At 43.5% G+C, this 18,811-nt stretch overlaps 1 protein-coding gene across 4 annotated transcripts in view; it reads right to left on the reverse strand.

Annotated features, from left to right (window-relative positions):
* LOC148035105 (uncharacterized) overlaps positions 1 to 18,460 on the reverse strand; it is a 104,086-nt gene extending 85,626 nt beyond the window's left edge. For 3 of the 4 annotated variants that reach the window (XR_015691158.1, XM_087680070.1, XM_087680069.1), the window contains exons 1-2: positions 18,149 to 18,460; positions 17,475 to 17,726 (exon numbers count right to left, since the gene is read on the reverse strand). Coding sequence is in view for 2 of the 4 variants with exons in the window: in XM_087680070.1 (XP_087536196.1) it covers positions 17,475 to 17,726; positions 18,149 to 18,325 (429 nt within the window). In the remaining 2 variants the exon portion in view is untranslated. Of the gene's footprint in view, positions 1 to 17,474; positions 17,727 to 18,148 lie in introns of those variants that run through there. The other variant, XM_087680071.1, reaches the window with a different exon arrangement.
* Positions 18,461 to 18,811: the final 351 nt, after the last annotated feature.

The following is an 18,811-nucleotide window of genomic DNA, read 5'->3' on the forward strand; positions in this document are numbered from 1 at the left end:
CTGTCTTGCAGTACTCCACATCAATGGTCTCATCTAGAGGCTTCTCCCAAATGAAGTGATACTGGATCTCAATGTGCTTCGTCCGAGCATGGAATACAGGATTCCATACCAAGGCAATGCAACTCTCATTGTCGCACTACAGAAGAGTAGGACGAGTCTAGGGGCAGCCAAGCTCCAACAACAATCTCCGAAGCCACACAATCTCACATGTGGTGGAAGACGCGGCCCGATACTCTGCCTCAATAGAAGAAAGGGCTACCATGGGCTGCTTCTTGCTACGCCATGAGATAACACCTGGGTAAAACAATAGCCTGTAGTGGACCGCCAGTGGTCCACATCGCCAGCCCAATCCAAGCCTCTCCAACCTGCAAGAACAAGATCTGAAGCATCTGTACCTGTTGGATATGAAATCCCTAAGTCAGAGGTCCCCCTCAAATACCAAAGAATCCTCAAGGCAGCTTGCCAATGCACCTGCTGGGGTTCACTCATGAACCCCACCAAAAGACCCACAACAAAACAAAGATCAACACAAGTGTTAAATAGCCAAATCAAGGAGCTAATCAGTTGACGGTAGTGGGAAGCATCTGTCAAGGGAGAAGCTAAGTGTGAAGTGGCCTTCCAGTTCGGATCCATAGGAGTAGAAATGGTCCAACAAGTCTCCATCTCAAAATTCACCAAGAGCTCCTGAATGTCTCTACACTAAGATATGAAAATCCCCCTCTGAGACTAATAAATCTTGTGACCTAAGAAAAAATGAAGAAGCCTCAAATCCGTCATCTCAAATGTCCAATGTAAAGTTGTCTTGGTCTCTTGGACCTTCTGTGCATGGTCACCTGTAAGAATCAAATCATCAACATACAACACAAACAAGACATGACTAGCCTCAGAAGTGTGCACATATAGCTGCGGATCCGCCTTGGAGCGCCGATATCCCAACTTTGACTGAAGAAACAAGTTAATCTTGTTGTTCCATGCACGTGGAGCCTGCTTTAGGCCATACAAGGCCTTCTTCAACCCGTATACTTTCCCATCCGAGGATCCAAAGCAAAGAGACTGCTCTACATAGATCTCCTCCTTCAAGTCACCATTGAGAAAGCTGGACTTCACATCCAACTGATAGACAGGCCATGTCCTATGGCCAGCCAAGGCAAGAACAGCTCGAATCGTCGTCATAGGAGCAGTGGGGGCAAAAGTATCATGGAAGTCAATGCCTGGGCACTGAGCAAAACCTTTAGCAACAAGGCGAGCCTTGTGCTTGTCCAAAGAACCGTCGCTAAGGTACTTGGTCTTGAATACCCATTTGACGCCAATTACCTTCTTGTGAGAGGGATGAGGCACAAGGTACCAAGTGCCACTCCTCTCAATAGCCTCCAACTCAACTTCCATAGATTTCCACCAATGGTCAGACTACAAAGCCTCCTTCACAGAAGTGGGCTCTCAATCTTACATAACACGGGTCATCAGACAATAGTTAGAGCAAACAAGCTCCGTAGAATGTGTCTGGTTCCTCTGTAACCTCCGCGGTCCATCCTGCAGTTCCCACTCCTCAGGGATCCCCTCGATCCCTGAATCTCGGAACGTGTCACAGGCCCAACGAGGAGGAGGCCAGATCTCTCCTCGTCGCTCTCCATCTGCTGAAGACTCGAGTACATCCACCGGCGGAAGCTCCACTGGGGTGGTTGGTGGAAGGGAAGACTCTGTATCAGAAGAAGAATCTTCATCAAGAGGCTCTGGCTCCGAAGGAATTGTCTCGGGAGCCCAACTCTCCCCTAGATCTCCAAGGACGGGGTGCTTCTCATCCCCCTCTATGGCTGGAACTTCCACGAACCGCACGTCTCGGCTCGTGTAGACATCGTACTTGACGGGATCAAACAAATGATAAGCTTGGGACTAGAAGCTATAGCCAACAAAACATGTCATCGCGAAGCCGCCTCAAACTTGTCATGTTGCGCCTTCGGGATGTGCACATAGGCGTCACACCCAAAGACCTTGAAATAAGAGACATCAAGCTTAGTCCCAAAGTAAGCCTCAAAAGGTGTCATCTTGTCAACAGCCAAAGTGGGAGATCGATTGAGAATGTGGACTGCAGTAGCCACTGCCTCAGCCCACAGAAACTGAGGTGTCTATTGGTGCTCCATCATGGTGCAAGCCATCTCAATCACGCTTCGGTTCTTCCGCTCCAAAATGCCATTCTCTTGAGGAGTGTTGGTGTTAGCAAACTCTTGGTGAATGCCCCTATCTACACAAAAACGAGCAAACTCATTAGACACAAATTCACCACCCTTGTTTGAGTGCAAGGTCTTCAGTCTCCGGCCAGATTGGTTCTCCTCAAAGAGAAGCTAATCCTTGAAGTGGGAGAAAGCCTCCGACTTCAACGTCAAGAAATAGGCCCATGTCATCCTGCTATAGTCATCTACGATCAACATGAAGTACAAGCTCCCCTTCAAGGACTCGGTCCGCATCGGGCCACAAAGATCCGTAGAGACAAGCTCCATAGGTGAAGTAGACCGCCTCCAAGCTTTGTTGGGAATCGCATCCCGATGTAGTTTCCCATGAATGTAGGAGAGACATGGTTGTTGGCTCACCACTGTCCAACAAACCTCGAACAAAGGAGCCTCGTGACACCTTCCAAAGGTACTCATAGTTCAGGTTGTAGTGACAGGTTAGGCACAAAGATCGAGACAATCAATCGTTATGCACAGCGAGAGACAAAGAGAGTAGAGTAGAGAGTGAGCATGTTTCTAGGTACAATGACGAGTGTACCACTAGGTTTTTAGATAGATATATACGTGTAAATACAAGTGCTAAGGGTGTGTTCACACTTGAGCACATTTAAAGGCACGAGGCCTTTATTCCCAACAACCTCCCACCTAAAGGCAATGTGCCTTAAGAGGAGAAAATAATCAGCTAAGTCTAGGTATGTACAAAGCTGAATTGTATATATCTATCCAACTCCCATCATGTGTCGGCAATGGGCAAACCCCTCTGCTGGAAGACCCTTCATGAAAATATCTACAGGGTTATCATCTGTATGCACTTTGACAAGCTCAATGCTCTCACTATCAAGTACATCTCTAATAAAGTGGTACTTCACCTGTATATGCTTTGTCTTTGCATGAAAGACAAGATTCCGTGCTAGCATAATAGCACTCTGACTATCACAATGGAGAACAAGTAACTCTGTGATGCCAAGCTCTCCCACCAAACGTGAAAGCCATAAAGCCTCCTTGCATGCCTTAGTGGAAGCCACATACTCTGCCTCTGTAGTAGACAATGCAACACACTTTTGTAGCCTGGAGATCCAAGAGACTGCTCCTCCTATGAAAGTAAACACATACCCAAAAGTAGACTTCTCGCAATCTGCATGACCAACATAGTCTGCTTCCCAAAGCAGATGCACAACTCCTTTGTGCCTTTGAGGTATCTCATAATACCTTTCACTATATCCCGATGCTTGTTGCCAAGGTTTGCCATGTATTTGCTAACTACTCCCACTGCAAAGGCAATGTCAGGACGTGTAGCAACCATAGCATACATCAAACTGCCAACAACTGATGCACATGGTATCTTGGCCATTTCAGCCTTCTCATCATCAAATGTAGGGATGTCCTCTGCATTGAGTTTCACATATGGAGGCAATGAAACCCCAATTGTTTTCCCCCCCTCCATATTGAAATGCTGCAAAACCTTGGAGATATACTCCTGCTGAGATAGATAGAGTGATCCTTTTGACCTATCTCTGAGTATTCGCATGCCAAGAATGTGATTTGCATCACCAAGATCCTTCATGTCAAAGCTGCCATGAAGACTTTGCTTTAGTGAGTTCAAGGCATGAGTATCCCTACCACCAATCAGCATGTCATCAACATACAAGACCAAGATAATTAGACTGTCATCTACTGCCTTCTTGGTGTACAAGCAGTGATCCACTTGACTTCTATGAAAGCCTTGAGACTGCATGAATGTATCAAACTTATGATACCATTCTCTTGGTACTTGTTTCAGCCCATACAAACTCCTTTTGAGTTTACATACCATCTTTTCTTTCTCTTTTTCGACAAACCCTTCAAGCTGCTGCAAATATATGTCTTTATGCAAATCACCATGTAAAAACACAGTCGTTACATCCATCTGTATGAGCTCCATATCTTCAATTGCAACCAAGCCCAAAATGGTTCTCAATGTAGTCATCTTGACTACAAGAGAGAAAATCTCATCAAAGTCAATTCCATGCTCCTGTTTGTACCCCTTTGCAACCAATCTTGCTTTGTACTTAGGTGAGGAACCAGAAGTGATCATCTTGTAAACCCATTTGCATGGAAGTGTTTTATGCCTTTTCGGCAACTGCACCAAGTCCCATTCTCAAGAGATTCCATCTCTGACAACATGGCTTTATACCATTTCTTGCTGTCCTATATGTCCATTGCTTCCTTGAAGCAAGACGGTTCACCACAGTCTGTCAACATGACATAATCAGCCACATAATTTATACTAGAAACAAATCTGTCAAGTTGTCTAGTAGCCCTAGATGATCTCCTAACCCAATGATCATTGCTTGCTGGCTGTTCCTGCAAATTTCCATTTTCAGCATGCTATCCTGACATTTCAGCCTGCAAATCAGCATTAACAGCTTGCTGTCCTGGCTGTTCCTGCACATGTAGTGGCTCATTATCATGGGCAATAGTTGGCTGATCATTTCCAACATTATTTCCTACATTTACAGATTCATTTACAGTAGGTATTCGCTGCTGTACAGTGGGCACATTTTGCTGTCCAAAAGGTATTTCTTCCCGAAATACAACCCTATGGACCTCCTCAATCTTTTTGGGCTGTTTATGCATGCGATCTTCCCGGAAGATAACGTCATTGGTGCGTACTACTTTCCTTTTCTCGGGATTCCATAATTTATACACCATTTCACCCTCGTCACCATATCCTAGGAAAATGCATTTACAGGACTTTGGCTCAAGTTTGCTGCGTTTTTCATTACGAATGTGCACAAAAGCCTCACAACCAAACACTTTCAGATGAGCATATGAAAGTGGCTTGCCTAACCACGCTTCTTGGGGAACTCCTTTATAGTGACGGGTTAGGCACGAAGATCGAGACAATCAATCGTTACGCACAATGAGAGACAGAGAGAGTAAGAGAGAGTAGAGCAAAGGACCACTCATAATGAGGAGTGACATGAAAGAAAGCACCTGAATCGAGAACTGTATGCATGTCATCATCTGTATCTGCAAGTAAAGCATGTGCACCAAAGTGTGAAGAGACGGACAGTACGTCACTCCCACTATCACTGTCATGAGTGATTACATTCACCTCTTCAATTTTTACACTGCCCTTCTTAGGTTGACTGTCTTTCTTCTCTTCCTTGCTATCATCTATCTTCTTGCCTTTTTCTTTCTCTTTCTTCCATTTGTAGCAATCACTTTTAAAGTGACCCTTCTTGCCACAACGATGACATTCAACATCTTTGCTACGTGATTTACTGCATCCCTTGCTATCAAATTTTCCCTTTTCTATGATCTGCCCCTAGTATGCAAAGCACTGGAAGACTTACTAGATGCATTGCTCTGCCGATTCATTTCTTCCATAAGTAGAGCACTCTCTACATCAACATACAAAAGAATCGCATTAGAATTGCTCATAGCAGTCCTAAATGTACCCGAACTCTCTGGTAGAGTGCAAAGCAAGAACGTAGCCTTAAATTCCTCATCAATCATGAACTTCAAGACAACCAACTGGCTGAAAATGGAGTTAAACTCACTCAAGTGAGTAGACATTACTGTACCCTCTTTCATACGCAAATCCATAAGCTTTTTCAGCCAATTCACTTTGCTTGCAGCACTCTTCTGTGCATACACTTCTTCCAGTCGAGTCCATATAGCATATGCAGAATCCAAACCTTCAATGTTAAACAGCAAGGCATAAGAAATCGATAGCTCTATAGTTGAGCGTGCAAGCTCATTTAACTCATCCCAATCGTCCTGTTCCATATCTGCGGGCTTTGCCCCTTGTGTTTTGATCGGCTTTGCCTACTTCTTTTGCAACACGATATTGTAGCAATGCTTTTGCCAAACCGCAAAGTTATGTGCTCCTTCAAGCTTCTTTATGTGCATTAGATTACTTCTGTCATTGCTGCCAGTCATGATTCTCAGCCCAAAAGTGACCAAAAAACAGCAAATGCAGGCCCAAAACTGTCACCCAAGTGACCAAGGTACAAACAAGTACCAACCAGCAATAAATGACAACGCAGAAGCACATATTTCAGATCTGTAATTAAATTTTCAGAAGCACCAAACCATGTGCTACAGCATTCCACAACTGATTACAGCTGTTCCAAGGGCATATGCATCACATTACATGAGAAATCCCAAATTTTAGCTGCAATTTCTGTTGTACATGTATCCACAGGCATAAAATTTAACTCGAACGGTCAAAAGCCCCAAAATTTTTGTGCCCAAAGCATCAACCACACATCTGCATTTTCTCTGTCATGCATAGGACAGGCCAATTTTGCCAAAATAGAGCAATTTCAGCAAAACCCCCAAATTTTACCGAGAATTGATGTCCAAATTGCATGGAATTCAGCTTGCATGTACATAAAATGACCAGATGCTGCACAGATTTTGCCCAAACTGCAAAAGCCCCAAATTGCATGGGGTCCAATGTGCATCAATGTTGAGAAATTGGGTAAATTTCAGCCCAATTTGTGCTTGTACATGAAAAGTCCCGAATGTCGGGGACAAAATGTCACAAAATTCCTGCAATTTTGAGACAAATGATCTTCCTCTGCATCACAATCCCCAATTCCAGGAAAAGCCCCAAATTTTCAGGCCAAAATATGCACAAATCTGAATTTTGTGCTTGTGCATGCGAATCCCCAAAGCCAAGGGAAAATTCAAGAAGAATTTTGAAGAAGAAAAAAAAAACGAATTCGTGACCCCGTTGACCTGCAACATTCTTTGTGACATGTCGCATGCAATCGCGTTGCAGAAAAGGCATCGCCTAATGCCACGGGAGCTGTCACCTGCAGGTCGCTGACCTGTCACGTACCTAAAGACTGTCGCCTACAGCCCGTTTCGTCTGGTGTCGCCTGCAGCCCGTTTCGTCTGGTGTCGCCTGCAGCGTGTCTTCAGACCTGGTCTGGTTGCTGCCTGCTGGTCTTCAACGTGACGCTGGTTCCCTAGTCGATGGACCCCACTGCCCAATCGCCCACACGCTAGTTCATTTTTCACACGACCTGAGCTGCACAGGCCTTTGCCTGAAGACCTATTCAATGATTGCCTGCATGACCTGTCGGTCTTGTACCATAAGCTCTGGTAACAGTTTGTAGTGACGGGTTAGGCACAAAAATCGAGACAGTCAATCGTTACGTATAGTGAGAGACAAAGAGAGTGAGAGAGAGCAGAGCAGAGAGTGAGCACGTTTCTAGATACAATGACGAGTATACCACTTTAGGGTTTTAGATAGATATATGTGTAAGTACAAGTGCTAAGGGTGTGTTCACACCTGAGCACATTTAAAGGCACAAGGCCTTTATTCCCAACACAGGTGGCCAAACCGAGCATGCCATAGCTCAGACTATGTGTGAGAGATAAAAAGAAGAGAGGTTAGACCTGTAGAAGACTTCAATTTGTAAATGTCGTTCTCCTCATACCCTGAAGAGAGAACCTTCATCGATCCACGATCAAGAACTCGAACAGCATCACTGTCAAACTCCACCAAGAGGCTAAGGGAACAAATCTTATGGACTGAAAGCAAATGATACCCTAAACCTAGCACATGCAACACCTCAGAAGTGTGGGTACCATCACGTCCATCTGGAATCAGCTGCATCTCACCCCGTGCAACAATAGACACAGAAGAGCTGTCTCCAATGAGAATCTACCCACGCGAAGGTCGCAAATGGGCAATACCAGTGGGAGGAGGAGTCATGTGCCGGGAGGCACCACTGTCCATGATCCACTCTTGAACCTGGGGAGCTATCATCGCAGCATCAAGTCTTCGGTGTAGGGTCCTCAATGACCGCTAAGTGTAGAAAAGCAGCTGATGAGGGTGCAGCTACCTCTAAGTGTAAAAAAGCAGTTGATGAGGATGCAGCCACCGCTCCAAAATCCTTTGGGTCCTTCTTCTTGGTGTCCTTCTTGTCCTTGTCGGGGCAATCCTTCTTCCAATGACCGGTCTTACCACAAATATGGCAGATCAATTCCTTCTCCTTGTCCTTCTTGGATTTGTTATCCTCCTCCTTTTGGTCCTTCCACTTTTTCTAAGAAGTGTGACCAACCAATGCCTTCAATTTGGAAGCACTCTGTCCCTTCAATTGTTCCTCTTAGTCCAAGACCATAGGAACCAGCTCTTCCCATCGAAGAGTCGACTCCGACCCTGATGCAATAAGAGCGGAATAAAAAGTACCGAATCGTGGTGGCAACCACAACAATAAAGTGATTGCCATGTCTTCGAAGGAAATAGGCTTCCCTGCATTTTAACCTGCATCTGAAGCTGCCGAAGCTTGTTGATGTGTTCTCGAAGCAAAAAAGACTTATTCATGGACAAGGCCTGCATTTGCACCTCCAAAGAAACCCTCTTCATCAAGGTCATCCGGTTATACATCTAGTTAAGCTCCAACCATATCTCTCGAGCCACCGTCAAGTGCTCGATGTGAGCTATCACAGATGTAGTACAAGACAGAAAAAGAAAAGAACGAATCCTTGCATTCAATTTGTCCCAATGAGACTGGGCCTTGGTCAACTGCACACGAACATTGGAAGAGAGTTTGGACTCGTCTCTCACCAAGGGCCGGTTAATCTCCTCCATCACAAGCTCCGCCAAATCATAAGACACCAGAATGGCCAACATCATCACGCGCCAGATGCAATAATTGTTACCATCAAGCTTCTGATCTGATGGAAGAGCCAGTAGGACAAGCACCTTCCGGTCCACAATCGCTTGGAACTCCAAGTCGGTCTCGATAGACATTTCACCTACAATGTCTGCATAAACACAAAAGCAATCCCCCTCTGACTGTGAAGACTCAACCTACTAGGGCTCTTTCCTCCACTTCAGACCCTTCTTCAACCGCCGAAGGCAATTAAAATGTAAAATCTGCAATGGAAGGCCTAAAACGCAACCTTCAACCCCCTCAAACAGCAGCAAATTCACCAATTGAACAACTTTCCCGCGCGCCTGCGCTCGCTTCAGCCTTGATCTATTGCGCAGCTCTCCCGCTCGCCCTCGAATGCTGGAAACACAACCTTGTGTTGCACTAAAATCTCCTCTTCATGTAGGTTCTTGACTCTGTTCGTCTGTCTGTCTTCATCGCTCTAATACCATGTCAGAGTGCAGTGATGCGGAAGCATGGGACCAAGACTGAGAGAGAGTGAACACAGAAAGAGGAGAGAGAGAGAGAGAAAGAGACAGTGAAACGCAAAAAATCGTCAATGTAGAATGCTATACAAGAATGCAAAAATATACACGGGTGCAGAGAGAATATCTCTGTATGTCCTCCTCTATGATGTCACCCCACGTGCACACCTCAAGGACAGCAAGGCCTAATCACGATCTGATCTCCACGAACTGTTGAGAGTACCTGTGAATAATTGAGAGTGTGCCAAAGGACTGGCTATAAATAGCCAAGAAAAATAGTGTCCAGCATCACGTCGGCTGCATTAAATGCAACTGATTGGATTTAAAAATGCCAAAAACCTATCTGACTGCTCAACAGCCTCTGTCCGACTGAACAGTCCGCTGCCACATGGCACCTGCGACAGCTCACTTGGCTCTTGCTCTGCTCATGTGGCACTTTGGCCGTACTGCTCTGCAACACTGTTGTCCAAGGAATGATATCTCTAACATATTTGGCCTTTTGACCCATATGGGTTGTATAGTGTGGCACGTGCTGAAGTATATGCAAGTTTAGAGGGGGTGGATGTCGTATGGTTACACATTCATCAAAAGAAAAGCAAGGAAAAGATGTCTATATAAGTATTTTAGATATATGCTTAAGGGATACTTACTCATGATCCTGACATGTTTTTGTAGAATCAAAACTGGTCCAACATATAATCTAAGTTTCCATCATTAAGTTCTATTAACTTAATGAGAACTTTGGATGGATCTAAACATGTGCAAGGAGTTACCTTGAGTTCTACAAGGCATCCAAGCCTTTTTTTTTAAAATTAAAAACAATGCATTTTTCAAAAAGTGATTGGCTATTCTAAGAGAATTTTCAAAATTTACCCATGTTGGCTTATAGATAAGTCTATTTGCTTCAATTTGAGTACTTGGACAATCATATTCAAAGTTCAGATATGAAACTTATGAAAAAAAACGAGTTGCTGCCAAGCTCAGGATAGGACTGCTATTCTCAAGGGTTTTAAACATATTCCATTGCTTACAAGGTTGCTTGCTTAAGACATCTACTTGCCTACTATTGGTCAATGCTTTGGGCTATCAAAGGGCATTCTTTTGATTGATTTTGAGTAGCAAAGGAGTGATCTTGGTTGATTTTGAGTAGCAAAGGAGTGATCTTTTGCCGGTGTACATACTCATAGAACATGGCTAAAGTCATGTTTTGAAGCCTATGCAAGGATTTGGTTAGATTTTATATACTCCATCACTTGGTTCTATACCTGGATGGTGAAAGCAACCTTATGCTACAAGATTTCTTGGGTTATTCATGATTTATGAAGCTTATGTGATTACATAAAGCCTATGTATAATATGATGTTGTCCTAATTCAAGGTTATCTCAAAGTTTTTGGACAATCGTTCCATCACAAGGTATTATGCTCATATAGTGAGTGCATGTATTGGACTTGCTTTGTCATACATCAAATGAATCAAAGAGCTTTGTAATAGCTTCAATTAATATTTCACTATTTTCAAATTGATTCAGTTTTCTCTTTTCTTATTATTTGTTAACCCTACTCTCTACACCCTTCTCTCTTAAACCCCCATGGTTAAGACCTTCGACTTAATCCCCCCCCCTCCCGACACCGTTTAATGAAACTTGTGGTAATTTACATGTTTTGGGGCTATTTTAGAGAGCTAATTGTTAGCAGAGTATTTGTCAGCTCATGTGTGAGTCTGAGCTTGATCTGGGCTGGGCATTTTTATTAGGTATTTTAGGTTTTTTTCTGGTGTGGCATTTTATGCCAGTGGAGCATTTTATGCACCAGTCGGCCAGCTTTAATGCTATCCGACCAACATTATTGCTCCCCACTTTTTCAGCCTATTTATACTCAGTGGCTCCTCCTCAGTCAGTCACTTCATTTCACCATCTGCAGACTCTGTGGAGAGAGGAGCCAGTGCCAGTGCCCACGCAGCCAGTGACTCACTGTTGTATGCGACTGTCTCATGTTCAGATATATGGATTCCATTTCCCGTGCATACATCTGAGTTCTCATCTGTATCGTTTTCTTTTCTTTTCTCTTTTGGTCTAGTGTTTCAGCAGTTTATTTCAGCACATGTTTATGCTTCCACCGCTGCTCCACTTCTGACATGGTATCAGTTTTCAGGATTTGTGTTTCTGCTGTGTTTTCTTGCTGATTTCAGGACTGTTTTGTACCCCTGCTGATCAAACGACTGCTGTCGCAGCCAGGCGACCTGTTTTGGGGCTGTTTTCAGCCTGCGTTTTTTGCAGTTTTGCCATCACCTGCTGCCTACGCACCCTCTACTGCCTGCGTTTTTCATCTACAGCTGCTGGCGCCAGTTTTCTACCTGTTTTTCTCCAATTTACAGCCTGCGTTTTGCTGATTCAGCATCTCTCGTGGCTGGGTGACTGTTACTTCAGGCCATTTTCTCTGTTTTTGGCAGTTTTTGACTGATTTTTTAACTTTCTGCAGCAGATTTTGTCTTCTATTGATCAGATTTTGGGTTCTATTGCATGTGAACTCTCATTTTCTATAGTCTGTGCTTGTGTTTTGGCTGTGTTTCCTCTCTAAATTCCATCTCTTCTCTACTTCTCTTCTTATCCTCTCCATATGGCTCCTCCGTGCACTTCCACTGATGATAAGTTACATGGACCTGATTATCTCACATGGAGTGCTGTCATGAAAGCTTGGTTTGTGCAGAAGCGGTTATGGTACATCGTCTGTGGAGCTACTCCTCGTCCTCTCCATCCTTTTCCTCTTCCTGAAGACTTTGATGAGAACAACCATGAGGAAGCGGTGCTCACATGGGACTCGGACGATGCCCGTGCTTACTCGGCGTTGCTTCGGTGTATTTCTAAAGCGGTCTTACCGGCGGTTACCTCCTGTAGGACGTCTCCTGAAGTATGGCAGAAGTTGCAGCAGATGTACGAGGCACCTTCCACCATGCGGGCCGTCACACTTTATGGCCAGCTCCAGCAGATGAAGTTTGAGCCGAAAGATACTATTCAGTCTTTTCTTCTTCGTGTTACGCAGATACAGGACCAGCTTCGGCACATGCAATCTGCTCTTCCCGAGGTGCATCTTGTCGGGACGGTCCTCTACAAGCTCCCCCGGGAGTTTGATGGAGTGGCCAATGCTTTGCGGGCGCAGACATCATCGACTCCTGTCAGTTTTACACATATGACCTCGATGCTTCTTAAGCATGAGGCATCCTTGAGATTACAGGGGCGGCTTCCGGCACATTATGGAGGTGAGGCTTATGTAGCTTCAGAGAGGGGTGACGAGAAGAAGAAGTCGAAGGCCCAGTGTTACCACTGTGGCAAGAAGGGACATTTGCGGAAGGACTGCAAGTAGTTAGCGGCTTCCAGGAAGGAGCAGAAGACGAAGCGGGATGCTGACTCTACCGATGAGTCCTCTCCTTCATCAGACTCCGACTCCGATCCTCCGACCAAGGTGAAGTCCAAGGCGCGGAAGGGATCCTCTTCTTTGGATCGCGGGAAAGGCTTGGTGGCCCCTTCCTCGGCTGCTTTCTAGTGGTGGTGATGAGGTCATCCCTCACGACTCTCTTGTGCCAGAGAGGGAATGTGAGCGGGTGTTCAGATGGGGCAGCCGCGCCTCATCTATATTTTTATACAGGTGCACAGGTTCCAGAGAGGGACGTCCCTGACGCATCGACTTCAGTCTGGCGGAATCAAATCCTGGCACTGGGATTGACATCCAGGTTCATGCTGAGTTGGTTATCTGACAGAGAGCGGGAGGCTTTCGTCTGGAGCTCACATAAGGGGACACTTTGGCGGTCTGGCCAAAGGTAGGGACTCCATGGTCACCTATGTTCAAAGACATTTTTGACAGGCTGGTCTTGTATGCTACTGCGAGACATTGGTGATGGACACAGAGACATGCTATGCTCTTCTCTATTTTCAGGTGTTTGGTACGATCGACATCGACATCAGGTTCTCTCCGAGGCACCTTGGTGGTGGCTTGATCACCCACTGCTTGGGTATCCATGGTTCTACTTGGTGGTTCTATGTTGTATAGTTTCTGATTCCTTTTCATTGTACTATTGTCTTGTATCAGATCACTCATGATCTGAGAGAGGGTGTTAGCAGAGTATTTGTCAGCTCATGTGTGAGTCTGAGCTTGATCTGGGCTGGGCATTTTTATTAGGTATTTTAGGTTTTTTTCTGGTATGGCATTTTATGCCAGTGGAGCATTTTATGCACCAGTCGGCCAGCTTTAATGCTATCCGACCAACATTATTGCTCCCCACTTTTTCAGCCTATTTATACTCAGTGGCTCCTCCTCAGTTAGTCACTTCATTTCACCATCTGCAGACTCTGTGGAGAGAGGAGCCAGTGCCAGTGCCCACGCAGCCAGTGACTCACTGTTGTATGCGACTGTCTCGTGTTCAGATATATGGATTCCATTTCCCGTGCATACATCTGAGTTCTCATCTGTATCGTTTTCTTTTCTTTTCTCTTTTTGTCTTGTGTTTCAGCAGTTTATTTCAGCACATGTTTATGCTTCCACCGCTGCTCCACTTCTGACACTAATCAATTTATAATGCATTTTTAGTTCGACATGTATGATTCTTCTCAACAAATATCAAGCACCTTCTACATGGCACAACGCCAAGTCTCATATGAGAGAGCCTCCTAAATGGTTGTACGCTAGCTCTCCTCCATAATCCTTGTCATAATAGTATATTTCACACACAATGGATACCCCTGATCTTGCCAATACTACTAGAGACACGCTAATCTCCAAGGACCAATGGTAGGGTAGGGAAAGAACTAACTCATGATTCCTCCATAATCTTCTAAAATCATCGAGATATAGTGAAGCACCAATCCCGATCTTGTGAGGGAGATTATGGGGAGCCTCACATACCTTTGAGGCTCCTGTATTCGACAAGGCCTCCATCTCATCAAGATCCCCCTTTGAAACAAGAAGAAAGGGAGAAATAGACACCTTTGAAGAAGATGGTATAGGATGGAGTGGAGAAGAAGAAGGAACTGATGGGAGTAGGAAGAAGAGGAAGGTAACCTAGAAACAAAAGAGCAGTGCACAAGGAGCTAGTGAGGAAGGGCCATGATGAGAATAGAGCAAAAAACATTGGATATGATGTTACACCATCAATAGAAGACACGGGAGGTGAGAAAGATTCATCATCAAACAATACATCTCAACTCACCTCCACCTTTTGTAAGTTAGGGTATAAGCGCAAGAAAGATCGTGAGAATAACAATACTTTGAACTTAACAAATTTGATCAATTATCACCATGATAATTAGTGTGAGAGAGAGAGAGAGAGAGAGAGAGAGAGTTGAAAGAGAAACCGGCCCCTCCCCATTTGCACGAATTTATTGAAACAAACCACGTGCACGAAGTGCCTAAACCATATACAAAAGGCCTGATTTGCACAATTTTGAAAATTAGGGTTTTGAAACCCTAATTTCTGCAAACTTTGAATAGCAAGCTGATTTTCTTCTTTAGTGCTTGGATTAGATCAAACTAAGCAGAAAGTGCTCCTTGGATGAGAGATAGATAGGAAAGTACAAAGCATGTGGCAGAAATTTCAACAAGAAAGCTCATTCCAAATGAAAAGGCTGAAATTTCAATAAGAGAGCTCATTCCAAATTATAAGAGAGACCTCCAATGTCTAGGTGTGGGGCTTGGGTGCTCAAAAGTGAAAAGTAAAGGCTACAAATGGCAAATGTTTACTAAAAATGACAAGCGTAGAGACACTTGTCTCTTTAAAATGACACATGTCCTATTCTAGATGCCACATGCCACTTTTCTAGTGAAAGAAGCTTCTAAACCTTCTATTGTAAAAATCTCTCAAAAAGTTAAAAATTTAAGATAGCTTCTAAAGACAAAATTGTTCCTTTCAAAATTATGGAGCCTTTGACACAAACAAAATTTTCATTTGAGCAACTTTCAAAAATAGTAACCTCCTAAATTTTAGAAGTCCCCAGATTTAGATTCTTCAAAGCTTCATTATATAGATTCACCAATTGATGGTTTGCTTCTTTGATTATGAACATCTAGTTTCACTTTCTAAAACCACTCATTATATGGGCATTATATGGGCTTCTAGTCAATGTGACTAACCAAGTGTAAAAGTCTTAGTTATCTAAGCTTTTTGATACATCTGATTGCCGGCCGACTAAACTTTTAATTTCTCTTAGGCATCTCATCAATGGCAATCCAAGTATAATTATAGGGCGTTCTAGCCATTGGTCACCCTTAAATAGAAAGATGAACATTTAACCATATTTTAAAACATTTAAATAATACAAATTCCATTTCAAAGTACATGGATATCAAATTAATTTAAAATCATTGAACCAATGTGTCTTGGTAACAATTGATATAAAAAAGGTTTATTACATAGAATTGAAGAGGAGAGCCCTTGGTATGAAGGCTATAACCAACAAAAATATGTTGCTTAGACTTGGCATCTAACTTGCCTCTCTGGTCCTTTGACACATGGAAATAAGTATCACATTCGAAGATGGAAAAATACACGATGGAGAGCTTTTATTCAATATAGATCTCAAAGGGCATCTTTCCAAACATTGCAACTGTCGGAGACTAGTCACGATGTGTATAACAATTGTAATGGCCTCAACCTAGAGGGTATATGGAAGCCCTATGTACTCAAACATGAATCTTGCCATCTCTAGTATGGTCCAATTTTGTGGCTCCACTAGACTATTCTCCAATGGAGTACCTATATTGACAAACAACTTATGAATGTCGGCCTACAAGACCTTCCAAATTCCAAGGAGCAAAACTCACCTCCAAGATCAATATGAACAGCTCATACCCTGAAGGTGAATTGATTCTCCACTAATGTCTTCCACTCATGAAAAAAAAAGAAAACCTTTAATTTGTGTTTCAATAAGAAAGCCCAAACATATATCAAAAATTAATCTATAATCACCATCAAACAAATGGCCTTGCCCAATGAAAGAGTGCATATTATACTCAATAAATCTGTAAGGGCAAGCTCCAAGGGAAAAGTAGCATGACGTGACGCTACTTGGGCAAAAGGTGCCTATGTTACTTTCCCTCAAGGCAACTGAGTCAAAGCAATGGAAACCAAGTAAAAAAGTCTCATAATCCCTATATCAAACTTTGATATCTAGCCCATTGAATGGTGTTAAAGTTGAGATGACCGTGACGGGCATTGCCAAAACAGCCCAAACTCCAAAGAAGAACAAGCTCCTAAGCCACTGAGCTTATTTAGCCCATCATGTGCTTTAGAGTTTGTTGAGGAGATTGGATTTCATTGCATTTTGAGAGGCCAATTTAAAGATAATGAAGGTTAAAGAGCATCTTTACACTAAACTCAACATGAGATATTCAAAGACTTTTCAAGTAACCCAAAATAATCAATGAGATGTCTTACAAGTTAAAGCTACGTAATCATTGGAAGATTCATAATGCTTTTCATGTGAGTTTTCTTAAGTCTTTCCACAGTAATGGACTAAAGAATATTGCTAATAAGATACACATAGAGATTGAAGAGCCAAATGAGAGCTTGATTCTTGAACCGATATAGGCACACAAGGAAAGGAAAGTAAAGAGTAAAATTTCCCATCACTTTTTGATAAAGTTTTATCACTACCCACCAATTGATGCAAAACGGATGGACGGTGACAAGAAAATTCACCTAATTTGCTAAAACTTTATATTGATGCCTACCAGTTGGAGTGAACTTCAGTCATGGCTGAGTTAGGTTCAGCACAGTGCAAGTTTTAGAGCATTACCTTATGCTCAAGAAGGGTGGTGCTTCCACTTCCTTGATACGAACAGCCTCAGCTATCTAGAGATTGCTCAGAGGTTCTTTATGTTTCATCTTGTATTGTTTGTTAACAGCATGCTTCATACTTTATCATCTTACGATCCATTACAACATAGATAAAAATCCAGCGAGGTAAAGCTGTATGGTACATTGACTTGTGCAAATCACAGCAAATGGTGCCCAACATGCGAATTGTGAATATGTCAAACAAAAAGGACAAAATAAAACAACATCGCATCCAAAAATTAAGAAATGGAACTCCATAAAGCAAGGCCAAATGATTACCTCGCTTAATATATCTTCGGCTAGTGTTTCAATCCTCAACACTCTATATACATTGGGGAAACGATGTTGGTGCCACTCGAAATCATACATATTCGGTAATTTCAGTCCATCGTCAATAAGAACTGCAGAAATATTTGAAGCTTTGATGCATTTGGAAAATAATGATTCATCACTAAGTGATCTCCGATGCGCTTCAATGCTTTCTAAGGATGCTTCACATCCATAGATTCTTGCGATGTCCCTCACGCTTCTCTGTAAGCATGCAAGGGCAAAAAGGTCAGCCTTGAAACGTCAAAGCAGAGAAATATGCAGAAGTAATTCTGTTTCCTTTCAAATCGTAATAGGATCCAGCGTCTGTCATGGGGATAACTTCTATTGGATTTTCCTCATCTGCTCTCTACTTTTCTCATTTTCTGACAATTTTTAGTGATCAGAAGCTCCCTTCGTATGGCAATCAGGAGCCCAGAATGTGCATAGAAATTCAGTTTCCTCTTACTCTGAGCAGGATCCATCCACTGTTAAAGGCCTATCAAGAAGAAAATTTCTATCCAATGTTGCCCAGCTGCTCTCTTAATTTTCCCCAGCTGCTGACATTTTGTGTGATCAGAAGCTCCCTCCGAATCTCGATCAGCAACCTTTGTCTTTGGGAGGTTATGGAGGTGGCAATGTCTTACCTTGAATGAGAGAGTGTGAGGAATGTCCCACATTGCCTCGTGCTCTGCTTCGGAAAAGCATCGCAGGAAAGGGAAGGATGAATCGAGCGAGACAAGGTTGTGAGCATGGGAGTCAACGAGAGTGGCCGAGTGGAGCCGCTCTCTGAGAAGAGAGCGTTGATGCTCTGTGAGCGCCATGATCTCTCTCGGAAGCAGTCAGGGAGCAATGTAATTTTTAGCTAACGAAAGAGAAGAAAGGTCTTCCAGCCAGTTCCAGGGTCCGCGGCGGAGCGCATTATCCCACGTGCCAGCTGTGAGATTCAGCGCATCGTTGCGCGTTCCGCCTTTGAAGCCCCGACTGAAATGGTTTGTGGGCACATGCTACCTACCTACGTGGCGGACACTTTTTCTAGCCAATAGTTGTCTACCTCGCTAGCAATCTATACTTGTTATATTATCTCGGTTGTACGTTCCAACCTACCCTTTTTTTTTAACCTCCCTTTTTCAATTAAAATGTCTTCTTTCTACACGTGATCTTTCCCTCTCTCTTCTACCTCCCCTTTTTAATTAACTCTTCTCCCCCGTCCCCCTCTCTCTCTCGTATGTAAGGCTTAGACTCTCTCTCTCTCTCTCTCTCTCTCTCTCTCTCTCTCTCCTTTTTTAATTAAAACCCCCCCTCTCTCT

The sequence above is a fragment of the Lygodium microphyllum genome, chromosome 6 (genome assembly GCF_053477565.2).
Source record: "Lygodium microphyllum isolate KBCC chromosome 6, Lygodium_microphyllum_v1.1.10, whole genome shotgun sequence".
NCBI classification, from domain to species: domain Eukaryota; kingdom Viridiplantae; phylum Streptophyta; class Polypodiopsida; order Schizaeales; family Lygodiaceae; genus Lygodium; species Lygodium microphyllum.